General features: G+C 43.7%; 1 protein-coding gene across 4 annotated transcripts in view; it reads left to right on the top strand.

Moving 5' to 3' along the window:
• Positions 1-6,956, top strand: part of EGF (epidermal growth factor) — a 65,026-nt gene extending 58,070 nt beyond the window's left edge. For 3 of the 4 annotated variants that reach the window (XM_069459208.1, XM_069459207.1, XM_069459206.1), the window contains 2 exons: positions 2,307-2,385; positions 6,088-6,956. In XM_069459208.1, coding sequence (XP_069315309.1) covers positions 2,307-2,385; positions 6,088-6,293 — 285 coding nt within the window. In that variant the 3' untranslated portion in view covers positions 6,294-6,956. The remainder of the gene's footprint in view (positions 1-2,306; positions 2,386-6,087) is intronic. The other variant, XM_069459209.1, reaches the window with a different exon arrangement.
• The last annotated feature ends 12,383 nt before the right edge of the window (positions 6,957-19,339 follow it).

The raw sequence follows: 19,339 nt of genomic DNA, 5'->3' as shown, positions 1-19,339 counted from the left end.
TCCTCAGCCCCACCTCACTGTGCATTCCCAGAGAATAGTTTTCCTATAGCTGTGCTTTTTTTTTTTTTTGAGACAGAGTCTCACTCTGTCACCTGGATTAGAGTGAGTGCCGTGGCGTCAGCCTCGCTCACAGCAACCTCAGACTCCTGGGCTCAAGCGATCCTCCTGCCTCAGCCTCCCGAGTAGCTGGGACTACAGGCATGCACCACCATGCCCGGCTAATTTTTTCTATATATATTTTTAGCTGGCCAGATAATTTCTTTCTATTTTTAGTAGAGACGGGGGTCTCGCTCTTACTCAGGCTGGTAGCTGTGCTTTTGATTAACAAGGTGATCATCTGTCCCTGCCTGTAATAGACATTCAGTCTTTATTTTTTGGATTGAACTTGAGTATGGAATTAAAGTAAGAAATCTGACTTCTAGCCTTACCTTCCCACTAATTGGTCTAATCTTCAGCAAGTCCTTTAACCTCTGCAGACCTCTGCTGCTTCTTCAGTACAGCAAGGAGTTTGGATCAGACGATCTCGAATATCGCTTCTGTCTCTTGTCAATTCCAGAGCTGAGCTGGGGGGCCTGGGGCTCCCACGCTCAGTCACCCGGCCACAGCCACCGTAACTGTCATCAACACCAGCTGTGGCTGCAGATACCAGAGGGGGCGGGAGAGAGCGGAGCACCCAAACTAGGAGACAGCAGCAACAGTAACAAATCTGGTTCCATCAGCTGCCCGCCCCGTCTCAGCCCAGAATGTTCTTCTGGCAGAGAGGCTCGTGGATGGAAAATTTGCAGTGCGGAGGGGTGGCTTTTGACTCGAGCCACAAACAATGAGCGTGTGCCCTCAACCGGCAGGTCCTGTGTTCCCTCTGCAGCGTGTGGCTGCCGGGAGACCATTAATGAAGAGGAGATGAAACGTGATTAGTGTCGTGGAAAATAACAGAATGAAAACACGTGTTCATGGCAGTCGCCCTTCCCTAACCCACATCCCTCCGCCTTCCTTAATTGACTGCACTCGTCATCGCTGCTTGCACTTTTCTCCAAGGAAAACACGGGCGAAGAGATTCTTTTCTGCTCCCCTTTCCTCCTGTCGCTTCTGAGTCGTGGGCCCCCTCCCGGGGAGACCCCTTTACTGAGCCGATGGAGCAGGTTCAGCCCACACCTTGGGCGGTGCTTCCGCCGGGTTACTGATTGACAGGGCAGGGCTGCAGCAAACCGCATCCTTTGCCCCGGAGCCCAGGGTCACTCCTTTGCCTCCCTTTTATCATTGATCTACTTTAATATCTAATCCATCTGGCGCGAGCACAAGTGACCTCTGGTCAGCCTGTGCTGGAAGTGCCCAGTCCATTTTGGACAATACAAATAATGTCCAAAGTGATTATTTTGTTAACTGAAATGTTTTCTGGGCCTCCCTTTTAAAATTCTGGTTCCTGGCCGGGTGCAGTGGCTCATGCCTGTCATCCCAGCACTCTGGGAGGCCGAGGCGGGAGGATCGTTTGAGCTCAGGAGTTCGAGACCAGCCTGAGCAAGAGCGAGACCCTGTCACTACTAAAAATAGAAAGAAATTGGCTGGACAACTAAAAATATATATACAGAAAAAATTAGCCGGGCATGGTGGCGCATGCCTGTAGTCCCAGCTACTCGGGAGGCTGAGGCAGGAGGATTGATTGAGCCCAGGAGTTTGAGGTTGCTGTGAGCTAGGCTGATGCCACGGCACTCTAGCCCGGGCAACAGAGTGAGACTCTGTCTCAAAAAATAAAATAAAATAAAATAATAAAATAAAATTCTGGTTCCTAAGCTGTTCAACTATGAGAAAGCATTTGGTAGACCCTTGCAAAATAGTGTCAGTTATTGGTACCTACTAATGACTCAAAATTACTCAGAACTTGGTAGCATGTGTAGATGAATTTTATTAACACATATATATGTATTGGAAAAGTTGTAGCACATACATATATGAGATATTATTTGTCTGGACTATGGGTGATGCCTAGAATACTTACAGATGATTGTGTTGCTCATAGTAAAACAGTGGCCCCCGGGGGAATCCATGACCCAAAGTTGGGATTTTAGAATTAGAATAGATTCTTCAGTAAAGATGTGGGTCGTGCCTAGTTGCTTTAATAGAAAATAACCAGAAAGTTCCCAATGGAAAATAGAATCTTTAGCCAGAGGGATAAACTTGACCCGGCCGTTCTTCCAACTTTCACCTTCCATAGGTTGAACACGATGAAGCCGTAGATTTGATTTAATGTGTGCTGAGATAATTTGTGAATTATATGATAATATCCTCTCTCCCCGTTTTGTCTTCTGCAGTTTGTGGTTATAAAGGAACACCAAGACCTCGGGAATGGACGTCAACCTGTGGATGGCAAGGATGGCCAGAGAGCAGATGGCGGCCAGTTTTCCTCCCTGCAGCCTGGTGAGTGGTTATCTCTACCTAAGAGCTGAGTGTTTGTTCAGTGAAAAGTCCCATCTAACCACACGAGTGATAATGACGTTGGGTAAGCTGTGTGAGCATCTGGCTGTACTGAAATGCCGTGGAGCTTTAGAGAAATATGTGTGGACTAGATTTCCATCTTGTATGAGGCTACCATGTTGCTGCTCACAGAGCGGTCTGCTAGATCACTCTGAGCAAGTATGCAACGCGTGACTCCTTATTTTGCATTAGGTTGGATTTTGAAGTCATGTTTGGGGTTTGGGATCTATACCTACTATATGTTTGTAGAGTTCCAAGTGGCTCCAAGAAAACATGTCCCATGTTGTAATGGGAAAGGTTCCTGTGCATTGAAGTGGGTATGGGAGTTGTCCTAGGGATTCCAGAGTATTCAGACCTTATCAGGGGCTAGACCTCAGCCAGATGCCCAGCCGTCCATGAAGTCCAGCCAGAACACGTGGGGAGGGACCATGAAATCAACCCAAGTCCTACGGAACTCAGTCTACTTTGGGTAGAAATGGAGTTAGACACCCTTTGACATGCTACTCTTGCCAAGAGTTGTATCATGATCAACCTTCTGGGCTTTGGCCTCAGTTATCATAGTTCTATTTCCAAATCAGAGGTTATTGTTGGACACGCTTTTGTGTCGTAAGCCTCTGGAAAGGTTTAGAGAAACTTTGAGCCAACAAAAACAGTTCCTCTGCTGATGAAAGGAGCTAATGCAATACCAACTCCATTGACATTTTCTGTATTTGCCATTCGCCAATATGTTTATAGCCAGACCTTCCTCTTCCTCAGATTTCTTTGTAGAGAGAACATGGGCTTCTTGTTTTGGAAAACTCACCCTGAGCTCCCTTCCCGTATATATACGTTGCCATGTAAACCAAAATACTGAGTTCAGTAGAACTTCATTGCCTAATTTGAAGAAGGCCTAGATATTAAGGTACACTTAAGAAATGAATATAAAAACTACAATAAATAAGATAGTTTTCTATGTGTATGGTTACCGTTGCTTGGATAATGAAAATAATCAGCATTTTCAAAAGTTGCTTGGGTTTTTAATTTTGACTGGTAGCACTATTAGAAAGTAATGGAATACCTTATGGTCACATATTACTTTTCCTTGAGCAGCTAAAAACACATAATTCTTTCTTACAGAGGTAATTCATTTTAGAGGTATGTATAAGTTTGCAAGTGAATCGATAGCACAGTGATTTGACAAGACTGTGGTTAAACGCAGAAAAGAACTAAGGACTCATTATGGTTAGCCAAGTACTCAGGAATAGATTAGAATGTTTCCTTTTTTTTTTTTTTTTTTGCACACTCTGCTGCAAACAATTTGACCCATTCTCTCTGGGCCACTCGTATAACTGTCTCCCGGCGTGAGTGATCACATCCCCAATCCTGTCCAGCTGTCTCGTAGATGCCTGGGGTGAGAGAGCACATGGGGGATGCGTGGGGAGGTGGCGTGCGGAATGAGGGAAGATCTAGTTTGGCTCCGCTGCTGGAAAACCCATCAAAACACAGAACCACGGTAGTGGTGGTAAAGCCCACAACCATCTTCACTGGCATCGGCCAACATCAGCTGGTGCAGGTTAAGTGCGGAGGACCAGGCCAGAGGATAGGAATACAAGTATATTTAAAACCTGGCTGGGCGCACTCGCTCACGCCTGTAATCCTAGCACTCTGGGAGGCCGAGGTGGGAGGATCACTCGAGGTCAGGAGTTTGAGACCAGCCTGAGCCAAGAGCGAGACCCCCGTCTCTACTAAAAATAGAAAGAAATGATCTGGACAATTAAAAATATATATAGAAAAAATCAGCCTGGCATGGTGGCGCATGCCTGTAGTCCCAGCTACTCGGGAGGCTGAGGCAGGAGGATCACTTGAGCCCAGGAGTTTGAGGTTGCTGTGAGCTAGGCTGACGCCATGGCACTCTAGCCCGGGCAACAGAGTGAGACTCTGTCTCAAAAAAACAAAAAAACAAAAAACAAAAAACAAAAATAATACCACAAACAAAAAACCCCTGAGCTCTATTCCCAAGTCACTCGTGGTCCAGATGGGGAGATAGAAAGGCCCCAGGGAAGGGTAACACGCAATGTCAGGTAGCATAGTTCTTTGAATCATCTCAGCCAACCAAGACTATTTTAATTTTTTTTTTATTTCATCTTATTGTTATGGGGGATACAGAATTGCAGGTTACATACGTTGCCCATGTACCGCCTTTCCCCCCAAGTCAGAGCTCCAGGCGTGTCCGTTCCCCAGGTCGTGCGCGTTGCACCCATCATGTAGGTATATATCCCTCCCTTCCCCACCCCCCCTTCCCGAATCAGCACCTTCAAGCATTACCATTCCCCAAACGGTGCGCAATGCACTCATTGTGTAGGCATACCCCATCCCCTCCCCCCCCACCTCAGTCTGATATCTGATTGGTGTCGTTCCCAGATATGTATTTAGGTGATGTTCAGGGAAACCAATTTTCTGGTGAGTACATGTGATGCTTGTTTTTCCATTCTTGGGATACTTCACTTAATATAATGGGTTCCAACTCTCTCCAGGAGAACCAGAGAGATGTCGTATCTTCATTATTCCTTATAGCTGAGTAATATTCCATGGTATACATATACCACAGCTTACTAATCCAATCATGTATTGATGGGCATTTGGGTTGCTTCCACATCTTTGCTATTGTGAATTGTGCTGCTATAAACATTCAGGTACATGTGTCTTTGTTAAAGAATGACCTTTTTTCGTTTGGGTATATGCCCAGTAATGGGATTGCTGGGTCAAATGGCAGGTCTACTTGAATCTGTTTAAGATACCTCCATAATGCTTTCCACAGGGGTTGCACTAGTTTGCAGTCCCACCAGCAGTGTATGAGTGTTCCTGTCTCTCCACATCCATGCCAACATGTGTTGTTTTGGGTTTTTTTGATAAAGGCCATTCTTATTGGGGTTAAGTGATATCTCATTGTGGTTTTGATTTGCATTTCTCTGATGATTAGGGATGTTGAGCATTTTTTCATATGTTTGTTAGCCATTCTTATATCTTCTTTCGAGAAGTTTCTATGCATGTCATTTGCCCGCTTTTTGATAGGGTTGCTTGATTTTTTCTTGCTGATTTTCCTGAGTTCTAAATAGATTCTTGTTATCAGTCCTTTATCTGATGTGTAGTATGCAAAAAGTTTTTCCCATTCTGTAGGTGGTCTGTTTATTCTCTGGACTGTTTCTTTGGCTGTGCAGAAGCTTTTTAATTTAATCATGTCCCATTCACTTATTTTTGTTGCTGCTGTGATGGCCTTAGGGGTCTTCTTCTTAAATTCTTTGCCTAGGCCAATGTCTGTAAGAGTCTTTCCTACATTTTCTTCTAGAATTCTGATTGTATCACGCCTAAGGTTTAAGTCTGTTATCCACCGTGATTTGATTTTTGTGAGAGATGAAAGCTCTGGTGCCGGGAGAATTGGTTAGCCACTTGTAGAAGACTGAAACAGGACCCACAGCTATTTTAATGTTTAAAAATGGGGTGCAGAGTGGTTTGAGAATGAATTCTTTTTGTGTCTCATATTTCAGGCCAATTCTGCAACTACTACCATTAGGGTCTCTCTCGCCAGGGATTGTGAATGATGTGAATTTACTGAAATTTCTTTTCTCCTTTGTGTAGGAGGGTCAGCAAAACCGGCTTTGTGGAGGAAGGGGCCCCAGCCGTCTGGAATGGGCACAGAGGAAGGCTGCGGGCTCCCACCATCCGGCGATAAAGGCTCCTGTCCCCAGGTAATGGGGCGAAGCTTTCATCTGCCTGTCTACGGGGCATGGCCCCTTGCGGAGAGAGTTGAGAAGCCCCGTTCTCTCCTGTCACCTAACCCGTTATGACAGCAAAGGGCCCTGGATCCACTGTGCCACACGGAGCTGACTCCGTGAAAACTGGAATTTAAAAGAAGGTCAAGAAGAACAAACCATGTCGATGGACCGTGTATTTATTGCCTTTCAAAAAGTAGAGGAAAACTACAGATTTTGGTTCCATAATCTCTACACTAATCACACACTCAGCATCCTGGAGACAGATACATAGTTGCGCTTTTGTTTCTTCCTTCAAGCAGAGAATCACTAGGTAACTCCTTAGAGACCAGAATCGGGACAATAGTGCTTTGTAAACTGCGTTTTCATCAGTTGTCAGTTTCCCTTGCAGCCCCAGAAGAAATCTGGGGTTAAAGCAGGCAATCACACTGATTTGGCCGGTTCCAAAGTAATTTCTTTGATCCGGACAGAACATCTGACTCAATCTCATGATATGGTTGGAATATTACAATTACTGTTTAGATACATTGTAGGCGTTTAACTTATCATTGCTGCGGTCCGTGCTGGTAATTTTGCAGAATGACTTGTGATAAATTAATGAAAAGTGTAGTAACTTAAGACTGAAAACTTGATTTCGTCACAGTTAGATGGCTTATTTTTCCTATTTTAAAATCTCTGAATGAAAACATTTCGTTTTAAAAACATTACCCAAGAGACATCAATGTTTCTCATTCCTGTCCTTTCTCCCGCAAAAATTTTTCCCAGTGGTAAATTCCCCTTTTGTGTATTTGCACAGAATTTTTTTTTTCCCAATACAAGATTGTAAGCAAAAATGCCTGATTTATTTTCATATGGATAGCAATCAATTTCTTCTATTTAAATAAAATCACCATAAAACAGAAACATTTTATTGTACACCTGATTAAATAATTAATTATAAGCTTGGGGGTATTAGAGTTGAAATCAAAGTGATTGCCAAGCTTGCTATTATAACTCTTTTAAAAACAATTTTGAAATGTATAAGTCTAACTTTATAAAATTAAAATTTCACATGGTTCTAATTAAATCTTTTTCTTGCATCCAAGGCATAACACAAGTTGATACAATTCTTTGAAATTGTTGGGGGCTTTGGGTCATTCAGTTTATGCATTAACTAGTCACTTTGCTTATCTTTAGTTTTCATTTCTCCCCAACTCTTTGGACTTTGGTGATACCAGAAGTCAGAATAATAAAAAGGAATTGAAATACATTTTCAAGTGGATACTTCATAGAAATTTTGGTAAAGATTTGGTGATAGACAGGATGACTTGAGGTTTATGGGTATTAGTTAATTATTCAGTATGACTCCTTTCCCCAGCTAATTTAGACGTTTCTGTATTCAGTTTTGCTTTAATTGGCAATTGATAACCTAGAGGATCAGAAGACCTGTTTTTTATTTCTGATCAGTAACTGACTTCAGAAAAATAGTAGCCATAAATTTCCCCGTTTTTCTTTCCCCAAGTATGAATATTTTTTCCTTCTTTCAAAAGTGAGCATTTTTGAAGCTTTAAGGGTTTAGATTACGTTTTTTGTGTTTTAACACATCTTAAGGTTTCAACAATAACCAAAGCAATGACATGACACCACAATAATCCGTAACATACCATTACCTTTGAAGCAAAAAATCTCTGTATCCATTGAGCTTTTCAATGACTCTGATACCTTAGAAACTGGAACTATACTAAGTCCTCGACCAGGCTGTCCTGCCAGCTCCTTAGTGAGATTCAAGACCAAATAATTCATTTATACAAAGTTTATAAGCAGGGAAAATGAAACAGTACGGATGCAGGCTGAAGTGGTAAAATTCTAAAGAAAAGTAAGAAAATCATCGCAAAAATGTTCGGAAGGATAGTTGTCTTTGGTGCCAAGAAAGGATGCTCTGTGAATTGCTCCTATACATTTTTTTCCACTTTTGTGTATGATTTACTTCATGGTTCAAGAAAAGAACACAAAATAAATTATTCCTAAATTCTATTGAGCCTTCATGGATTCCAAAGCAGAATGATTCGCATTCCTCGCATTCATGCCGGCTGGGTTTGCTGAACTCTGGGTCCCTGAACCGTGGAGCCTGCTCTGGGCGAATGTGTTTGGGAGCTGGGAATTTTCCCTCTCGGTTAGAAGAGCCTGCAGAGAGGCAGAAAATGATGTTGACCGCACACCTTGAACACTTTTGGCAAATAGAGGGATTAAAAAAAAGAAGATAATGAAAGATCCGAGGAAAGAAGGGCTGTGTGTTGCCCAAGAGACGTCAACAAGGAAACATTGTAGAAGTTCAGAATGGAAACCTCCACCCTCCACCCCCTCCCCCACACCAAACGGGATGCTGGAGATGATGGTGACATTTGACCTTTACTCCTAACCTAGATGCTTCCTCCATGATGATGCTGGTACAGTGCTTTCCGCTCCCAACTCCAATGGGCTCCCATATTTTTTAAGTTTCAAGCACAGAGGTAATTTCTAAAGCTTGAAATACTGGGGCAGGGGTGTGTGAAACGGAGAGGGGGGTGACAGGGATGGATGAGACAGGATAACGAGAAAGTTCTCTGGCATGAGTCTGCGGAAGGTAAAGAAGTGCTTCCAGCTTAGGGAGCTTAGGAAGAAATCCCATAGCAATTCATTTCAGCCCCAGATTGTCGGAGTCGGTCCTATTGTCCATTCACTTTTCTTAAACCAGTCCTGGAAAAAAAAAAAAAAAATCATATGATCCATTTGGGGTTTGGAAGAGATCTTCCATAATTCAGAGAACTGGCACCTTAATTTCATCAGAAACTTGGCTTCTTTTCCCATCTCTTCATCTTGTCAATTAAGAGGCATAAGCCACAATAGATAGATTCATTCTGGATGCAAGGAAAATCAGAATACTCTCAGAGATTTGTTGGGCCGAGGAGACACTCGCATGGGACTACTTTAGAGATCAGTTTTCAAAGCCCATGAAAAATAAATGGAAGCGTCCCTGGGTGAGCCTGTTAGCAACTGCACCGCTGCATTTTGCATGAGCCTCGCCACGCTTTAGGTGCACCTGTCCATCTTGCTGCTCCAACAAGGATTTTTCCGTTTTTGCCAAATGGCAGATGTCAAGACCGAATACATAGTTTCCTCACTCTGGTTTTCTTGGCAAGAATCTCATTTAAAAAAAAAAAACTATCTGTAATTTATCTTTGTTTGGTACAGCCACAGAGCTTTGGCCTCTTCCTTTAGGGGGCAGTTTCAAAGGCTTATAGACTTTTCCCTAGTCTTAGTATTTGCTTGATAATTTTCATTTAGTATCACTGTCTTTTTTTTTTTTTTTTTTTTTTTTTTGAGACAGAGTCTCGCTCTCTTGCTTGGACTAGAGTGCCGTGGCATCAGCCTAGCTCACAGCAACCTCAAACTCCTGGACTCAAGCGATCCTCCTTCCTCAGCCTCCCTAGTAGCTGGGACTACAGGCATGCGCCACCATGCCTGGCTAATTTTTTCTATATATATTTTTTAGCTGTCCAGATAATTTCTTTCTATTTTTTTAGTAGAGACAGGGTCTTGCTCTTGCTCAGGCTGGTCTTGAACTCCTGACCTCGAGCGATCCTCCCACCGCGGCCTCCCAGAGTGCTAGGATTACAGGCGTGAGCCACCTCGCCCAACCTAGTATCACTGTCATTTTTCTTAAATTTCAAATAAACATTATCACTAGTCTGTCTAAAAGTAGATAACATCTAGGTAGTTAATAAAGATGGCTCTTACATCAATTTTACAAGGAGAAAAAAAACCCACCAAAAATCTGATTCCTATGCTCTGCTAGCTTATATACATGTACACAGATAAAAAGCAAACAGCATTGTGTGATATTTTTTCCAGCTGCAGTTAATTTATTTACTTGAATGCTATGGTGTGTGGTATGGCATGGAAGCTTGTATTTGAATTACAGTTCCAATAAGCAGAGTCATTATATTTGCCTAATTAGAATGATTTCTGCATTTTATAGGCATTGAATTTTTGGATACTATAGCAAGTAGAAAACCCATGTACCATTTTCCTTTTCTTCCACAGATTTAATCTATGCTAATAGCTATTCAAACTCTTTCAAACTGCTGAATGTTTGTCTTTAGTGCATTTTCTTCCATATTGGCCAAGATAGTAATTGCCACTTGCTAAAAAAACTTTTTTTTTTTCATTTTGTTTATTCTGTCTGTGCTCCAAATCTCCTATTCTCATTTGTTCTATATTGTTTGCTCTGTTGTTCCTAGGTTTCTCAATTTCTTCTGATTAAGGACGATCGTTTAAATCTTGTGAATGGCGATCATTAATTCATCAGAAAAAAATAGTTTAGTCCAAATCACTATTGATTTGGGTTGTCATTAGAGTCAAATATTTGAGTAACTGATAATTATATACTATAATTGAACATTTCCTGCTGAACTTTAATAGAATCTTAGGCAACGGTTTAAGCGGCAGCACTCATGAAATTTACAAAATTCTGCAATTGTCAGCTTCAATATTTTTTCCCACTATGTCCTCCAATTGGAGACCTGTGTGTTCAGTCACCAAGACTTCCCAAAGCCAAATCTCTCTCTTTTCCTAAAGAATGACTTTCCTGAAGGGAAAATAAAGCTCATTGACACACGTTAGTCAGTTATTCCTTTGCTTCAGAAAAGTTTGAAATTGAGACAAATTGGAGGACATGCATAATTTTTGACATGACGTGAGAAGTAGAGAGATGGGTAGGAGCCTACACCAGAAATTTTTCACTCAGCTTCATAGGCTTAAACAGAGCCAGAATGTTCTTCTGCAACTCTAGACCTGTCCAGAACTACAGGTTTCCACGACAGCAGTGTTTGCAGGCCACGAACACGTATGACTGTGGGGAGGTCAAGTGTTTTTAAATAGTACCCATCGGAACAGATTTTCACTTTAATGGTTAGGTGTTTGCCTTTTAGTCCAACATTTTATTGCAAAAATTTCCAAAATACAGCCCAGTGGAAAGAATTTTACAATGAGCACCCATAAAACTGGTTAGATTCCACCATAGCATTTTACTGCACTTTCTCTATCACATAATTAACCTATCTGTCCCTTGATCCAGTCAGCAATCCATCTTACTTTTCTTTTCTTTTTTTTTTTTTTGAGACAGAGTCTCGCTCTGGTGCCCGGGCTAGAGTGCCGTGACGTCAGCCTCGCTCACAGCAACCTCCAACTCCTGGGCTCAAGGGATCCTCCTGCCTCAGCCTCCCGAGTAGCTGGGACTACAGGCATGTGCCACCATGCCCGGCTAATTTTTTCTATATATATTTTTAGTTGTCCAGATAATTTCTTTCTATTTTTAGTAGCGACGAGGTCTCGCTCTTGCTCAGGCTGGTCTCAAACTCCCGACCTTGAGCGATCCTCCTGCCTCGGCCTCCCAGAGTGCTGGGATTACAGGTGTGAGCCACTGCGCCCGGCCTAATCCATCTTATTTTAATATATTTTATTATAAGTTACAGATGACAGTACATTTCCTCCAAAATACTTTCTCATGCAGATCATTAAGGGGAGTTTAATATTTGTTTATAGTTTTTCTTTCAAGACTAAAATTTACTAAGTTTGACAAAATGCATACATAAAACTATGTAGCCCAAACCCCTATCAAAAATGTAAAACTTAATCTGGCTTCTTCCGTAGTCCCTGTCCCTACCTATATCCCCGGGTAACCACTGTTAGGACTTTTTTTTACCGAAAATAAGTTTAGGCAAACTTTAGTAAAAGGTGAAAGACTTATTTGTTTTGAAGAGAAACCAGAGCTTAGGCGAACTTTAAAGACAAGTTCTAGATGAGTTCTAGAGCTTGAAGTAAATGGGATCATAGAGTATATATACATATTCTCAAAAGAGATTACGTTTTCTTGTTTGTGTATCTTTTCTTTCACTCAGATACATTTTCACTCAAATACATTTCATTCCTCCAGGATTATAATTGCAGGATCAGAGGTTAGGTGTATTTTTTATTTTATAAGAAACATACAGAATTTTTCCTAAAATGGTTATATTACTTTATATTCCCACCAATAACGCATGAGAAGTTCAAGTGTCCTGCAGTCTTTTAAATTTTACCCATTCTGGGGATGTGAGTGGTATCTCATTGTGGTTTTAATTTGCATTTCTCAGATTTTTATATTTAATATCTTTCAGAAAAGATACAATTAGAGCATCAAGTCCATGATTGCAGGGCAAGGTAGAAATGAGTCAATATAAGATAAAGTTAAATAAAAACATCAGATAAATAATAATTGAGGCAGTGTATGGATATAGCAAAATTTGTGAAAGTGGCCTGTGAATAAGTGAAGTTTGAGAAGTGTTTTTACAGAGGAGGTAATTTTTCAGACTTCCTCTAGTTTCACGGCTTTGTTGGATGAAGCAAAACAAAATCAACATGTAAAAATATTTAAGAAATTCTAGGCCAGATGCGGTGGTTCACGCCTGTAATCCTAGCACTCTGGGAGGCCGAGGTGGGAGGATTGCTCGAGGTCAGGAGTTCGAGACCAGCCTGAGCAAGAGCGAGACCCCATCTCTACTAAAAATAGAAAGAAATTATCTGGCCAACTAAAAAAATATATAGAAAAAATTAGCTGGGCATGGTGGTGCATGCCTGTAGTCCCAGCTACTCGGGAGGCTGAAGCAGGAGGATCACTTCAGCCCAGGAGTTTGAGGTTGCTGTGAGTGAGGCTGATGCCACGGCACTCTAGCCTGGGCAACAGAGCGAGACTCTGTCTCAAAAAAAAAAAAAAAAAACATATTTAAGAAATTCTAATTACCATAATCCACCAGAGTTGCTGGGCTCTGAGATTAGGATTTTACATTCGCCTGGTAAGAAAAAGATTTCAGGCATCACCACTGCATTTGAGACCGTGCTTTAAACAATCTAATTGTAAGAACCCAAACAGAAGTAGACTGTACTACAAAGACCAAGTAGCAAGGTGGGTATCCGTACACAGGCTGGAGTCGGCCTGCTGGGTTTGTTTTGGGTTCCACCACTTACTAGCTATGTGACGTTGGCAAATCACCTTATTTCTCCGTGCTTCAGCTTCCTCATCTATAAAATATGGGCGATAATAGTACCAACTTCATGTGGGATTGTGAGGAATATATGTGTAAAAACACATATATATGGCACATAGCAAGCACCATATAAGGGGTGAGCTACTATGGCAGCGTAACCAATCTGTGCCAACATATTCAACTGGAAAACGAGGCAGTGGAATGAATGCTTCTAGAAAACAGAAAGACTTGTGCCTTCTGCAATGACATATCTTATGGTCCGCCTGGCGTTTGTTTCGCCTTCTTCTAGGATCGCAACTGTCCCTTCCTTTGGGCAACAGCCCTCCCTAATCCTCGGTGTGAGGCCGACCCCATTTCTTGGCTGTGTGATCCAGGCCTGGCCAATCCACATTTCCCACCCTCTGTCCAGAGATGGACACTTGATCTCAGTCAGCATGATACGCTCCATCATGGGGTTTCTGCCGGTGCTATTGAGAAAGTCACTCCCTTTCTCTCTGCTGGAGTTTCTGAGCTGATAAGACATAATGATGGTGCTCCCAGGAGCCCTTTTGCATCCTCTGGGGAGAGCCTGCCTGGACAGAATCTCACTGAGGATGCGGAGCTGGAGAGGGAGAGAGAGGGAGAGTGAGAGGGAGAGAGACAGAGGGAGAGAGAGAGGGGGGAAGAGGGAGAGGCGGAGAGAAAGAGAGAGGGAGAGAGGGAGGCGGAGGGGGAGAGAGAGGGAGGGGGAGAGGGGAAGAGGGGGAGAGGGGGAGAGAGGGAGACAGAAGGAGAGGGGGGGAAGAGGGAGAGAGGGGGAGAGGGGGGAGGGACAGAGAGAGGGGAGAAAGAGAGAGACAGAGGGAGAGAGGGGGGAGAGGGAGACAGGGGGAGAGGGGGGGAGGGAGAGAGAGGGAGAGGGAGGAAGGGAGAGAGAGGGAGGGACAGAGAGAGGGGAGAGAGAGGGAGAGGGGGAGGGAGAGAGACAGAGAGGGACAGAGGAAGAGAGGGAGAGAGAGAGAGGGAGGGACAGAGAGGGGAGAGAGAGGGAGAGAGGGGGGAGAGGAAGAGAGAGGGAGAGAGAGGGAGGGACAGAGAGAGGGGAGAGAGAGGGAGAGAGGGGAGAGGGAGAGAGGGAGACAGGAGGAGGGGGGAGAGGGGAAGAGGAGAGAGGAAGAGAGAGAGGGACAGAGAAAGCTATCTATCTATTGGCATCACTTGCCAATTCGCCCCAGCTGAGTTGACCTGACCTTGCCAACTGTGGACTCACACATTCCCTTTTTCACCTGAGCTTGTTGGAGTTTAATTTCTGCCGTTTGTAACTGAGAATCCCGATGAGTACAACTTTTACAGTCAAGGACACATTTTTGCGAGAGAATTTCCTTGAGTTAAGCAAGGGGCGGGGGGCTTTGCTGCAAACGGTTTTCTCTGCTGAAACTTACATAGGTGGTTTGTAGCGATTACACGGAGACGCCGGCAGAGCCAGCTTTGTGAAAGGCCCCAACAGATCGGGGGGCAGGTTTGGGGAGAAAGGATGCCCATCAGTTCACTGTGACGCAGCCGTGGGAACTGGACAGACACTGTCTGGTTCTCAGGGGCATCTGGATTCCCCGGACTGGGGGAGGTGGCGTGGGCTGGCATGCCGGAGTGGGGTGGCCTGGGATTCTTTCCTAGATACCGCCCCGGTGCTAGGTACGGGGCTGGGGGAGGTAGAAGATCTGTTGCTTTCTTTTCCTTCTCTTTCTCTGAGTCTGCCTCCTCAGCTGTTGCTGCTGGGACTTCCAGAACCTACGCCTCCAGGTGTCAATACTCTTTGCTAATCCCTCTGTTAATAATCCTGCCTTACAGCCCTGGACTGAGACTCGCATGAGCGTGATGGAAGCATCTGATTTCAGTTGGCTTAGCCGTCTGGAAGAGGTGCTTTCAATCACTGAGTTGCGCTGGAACTAAGCCTAAGATTACCACGTCTGTATTCAGTGACTTCATAATCACAGTATCAATAAATATGGCTTCTTGTTACAAAGCCGGCTAATTGTACCTACCGTGGTTAACAGCTCACGTGCCTCCAAGAGTCATTACCGACAATGAGAAAGTTTAGATTCAAAGGATCGTGCGTATCATTGAGTAATGAATGGAGAGTGCTTGCCAGGCGTCACAGGGGTTAATCAGCGAGGGCTGAAGCTGCAGCTAAGGGACAATTGATGCCACTCCACGCCAGCCTGGACTATGAGCCCTGACCACGAGGAGAACAAGAGCAGAGCTGCTACAAAATCAGTAGGTTCCACGGGGTAGGGGTGTGTGTGTGTGTGTGTGTGTGTCAAAACCGGTGGAACTAACCTATGATGATTAGCAAAAAAATTCTGGCTATTTCATCTCGTTCTTAATTGTGATATTCAAGTCACTCGCCCATTCAAAACTTACTGAGACTCCACTTACGTTGCAGCCACTATACAAAGCGCTGGGTATAAAATGAGGCCACCCTCGAGGAACTCACAGGCCACCTGGGGAGGCAGGCGTGAGACCACAAGGGTGACCGTCACTACAGAGCAGAGTTACAGGGTGAGATGTTGGTCCCTAACCCAGTCTGCAAGGGCCGGGACGGACTTCCCTGAGGACCTGACATTGAAGCTGAGGCCAGGAGGAGGAGGAGGAGGAGGAGGAGTTGTTGTTAGATCAGCAGGAAGAAAGTACTAGAAGACGTGAAGGCCCCCAAATAGGCAGCAGCTGGCCCCCTGGAAGAACATTAGAGAGGCTGGAGGAAGGTGAAGAGGGCGGCTGGAGATGTCAGCTGAGAACAGACCGGGCCAGGCTCTTGTCCCTGTAGGTGAGTGAGGCTGGACTTTGTCTCAAAGCTGTCAGGGACATAACGCTGACAACCTTAATAGGAAATTTTACATTTTCTTGTTGTCGGCTCTTACGTGGCTTTAGATATACATGAGGTCTTTTCATCTCATGTGTGTATAGTTTTAGTCATTATTTTTAAAAATGAGGCAGACAAATTTAGAGTTTAAAGAATTAATAAGCAGGTCTACAAGGACAGGAGATTTAAAAGAAAGGGGTTGAGGGTCTTCTCTGTTTCTTTATACACCATTTTAGAAGCATGGGGGGGGGGTTTCCTCGCCTTTTTGCGTGTTATAGAAAATAGCAAAGAAAAGCTGTCAGACTGCTTTGTGAAAAAATTTCTTTCCAAACTTTGTTCAATTTTTGAGGCTGTAACTGACTGTGATATTGAAGATTCTATTCCAGACGAAGCCAATATGTACAAGGCAGTAGCTGGAACATCAGAATAATGTGGTAGTTAAGAGCATGAACTCCAGGCCGGGCGTGGTGGCTCACACCTGTAATCCCAGCACTCTCGGAGGCCGAGGCGGGAGGATCGCTCAAGGTCAGGAGTTCGAGACCAGCCTGAGCAAGAGCGAGATCCAATCTCTACTAAAAAATAGAAAGAAATTAGCTGGACAACTAAAAATATACAGAAAAAATCAGCCGGGCTTGGTGGTGCATGCCTGTAGTCCCAGCTACTAGGGAGGCTGAGGCAGGAGGATCACTTGAGCCCAGGAGTTTGAGGTTGCTGTGAGTGAGGCTGACGCCAGGGCACTCTAGCCCAGGCAACAGAGCCAGACTCTGTCCAAAAAAAAACGGGGGGGGGGGCATGAACTCTGGACCCGGGTCAATCAAATTCAAATCCAGCTTAGTCAATCACTAGATGTATGACATTGAACATGTGCTTTAACTTCCCTTAATTTTCTCTTATGTGTAAAATAAAGATAATAATATTACTTACTCTATGGTGCTGTAATGAGGATTGGGAAATAATGCATGTAAGTTTCCTGGTAAAGAAAATAGTACAGAATCAGTCAATAATTAATTAGTAATACATAAAAATTTGAGTGGAAAATTCTTTTCCCATTAAAATAGATGGTAGAAAACTCCATGTTTTATTGTAATAAGTACCATTTTATAAATATGCATGTGATAACAGATCACTAAGTTCACACACGCAAACGGCAGCTGATGTATAAAAGTTTCGGAAGGCACTCTGAAGAATTAGAAGTTTCCATTAGAATGAACACTAAGAAGTTAATTAAAGTTAAGTAGAAGTTAAATGCAGAAACACAAACAGCCAGGTGTAAATGGGTACGGGAACAGGAATGTTAAAAAGAAAAGGCAAGACGTCAATTCAGAGCGTTTGAAAAGCAACACGATTTTTTTTTTTTTTCCCCTTGATCAAATCAGTTCCTCAGTCCTTCTAGGTACTATTTCCCCCTTGCCTTCTGAACGCCGGCCTTATTGCACTAGTTCATGTATCCCTGCCCGCATGTGTCCCACCCCAGTTCTCTACAGATGAAGGTTTGAGCAGTCAGCGTGCCGGGGGACCGTCTCCCACCAGCGATGTGGATCTTGGCCCCATCCAGCAGGCTGGCGATCCAGCCAGAGGATCCCACCCTTAGCAGAGCTTCCTGGGGCCACGTGTCACACCACCCCCCAGGCTGGATTCCCTGGGAGCAGAGCCCGGTGTGGGATTTCTCATTCAGGTTATTATTGGGGGAGTGCTCTCTGGAGTAGAGTGTGAGAGAGGCGGGCACAGGGCAGGGGGGAGAAAACTCAACAAGGACGTGGCTCCCCGAGAGACCAGCTTCCCCTTGTGGAAGATCTGGAGCAGGAACCGTAGTGCAAATTGGCCCCACTTGGGGTAAGGAGGCCTGTCCTTGATACTAATGTCAGTCGGTAATTGACCAACATCAGCCAGTAATTGACCAAGGTCTGCACCGTCTGCCCGCCACCCCCCAACACACACACACACACACACACACACACACACAGAGCAGGCATCTGTCCACTGCTATTATCAGCCAAGATACACCCAGGTGGGGCGAGGGGGCTCCAGGAGGGAAGATGGCAGACGCCACCCTCTGCAACGTCATCGCTGCCATCGTGACTGATGACATCATCAAAGGGCACTTCGTACTTTTGCAACTGGAAAAAGTTTCCTTTTCGTGGTGGCTGTGACACACTGGTGCTATTTTTTCCCCTTCTATAAAAGGTTATGTTGTCCTTAATGTTCAACTGTGTTTCAGTGGAAAATCTGTTAGTGTGAAGGGAAAATGCAAGTGAAATTATTAGAGTGTTAATGAAAAGGTTTATTGTAGCAATGTTCTCATCCCCTGCAAGACCACTAACACACATCTGCACACTCTGCTGTCCTAAGAATGCATACCATTTTTTTTTCTTGGCCTGCTGTAATCCAGGCAAGGATTTCCAAGTTGGTGAATTAATCCCCTGTGTTCTGCTGACAACCAGCTAAGAAGGATACAGTATCACATTATGCATGCGTAAACATACCTGCTTTATTAATGCGAATCAGAATTAAATAATGCTTTGTGCAGAAAAATCTATTTTGCCTCAGTCATTTCATGTAAGCACCTGAGAAATTGTTTTTTTTTTTTTTCTGAAAGCTGCTAGGAAACTTCCAGAGTGATCTTTTGAACTATAAATGTGAATCTACTTATAATTTACAAGCAAACAAGCCTCAAGCATGAGGCTTGAAACTAAAAGTTTCAGACTTCTCTGGCTAGTCTTCCCAACAGAAAAGAAAAAAAAAAAAAAAGTGCTTTCTGAAGGTACCTCTAGTTTTCTTCCCACATTCGGCATACGTGAAGGCATTTGGAGAGATTTTGTGAAAGCCATTTATAAATTTTTCTTATGAAAATATTAGAAGGATTGTAGCAGTCCTAGGGACAGGAAGTATTTGATCTTTGTTCAAGCCATTGGTTATGAACATGGGAAGTGAAAGTCGCTGAGGTCTGGGGTGGAGGGGTCCAGGCTGAGGTATCTTGTTAAAAGGAAAGGATTTATACAATTCACCATTCACGTATATTTCTAAGACCACAAGTAGTTATGACCTTTTGGGACAAAAATGCAGAAAAGGCGGATTGCTTCCCTGGCAGGAGACAGAATTTTGGAGCATTTCTCCGGAGAGCAATAATGACCCCGAATGGGTTTGATTGATTTGCAACTGGATAGGTATTAGCTTGAAGAAAGCATGCGAGAACTGTTGGGAAGTTTTGGTTTCCCTAGTGGACTGCCTGGAAGATTTAA

The sequence above is a fragment of the Eulemur rufifrons genome, chromosome 26 (assembly GCF_041146395.1).
Source record: "Eulemur rufifrons isolate Redbay chromosome 26, OSU_ERuf_1, whole genome shotgun sequence".
NCBI lineage: Eukaryota > Metazoa > Chordata > Mammalia > Primates > Lemuridae > Eulemur > Eulemur rufifrons.
The sequence above is the reverse complement of the archived record's forward strand: the minus strand, read 5'-3'. Positions and strand labels throughout refer to the sequence as shown.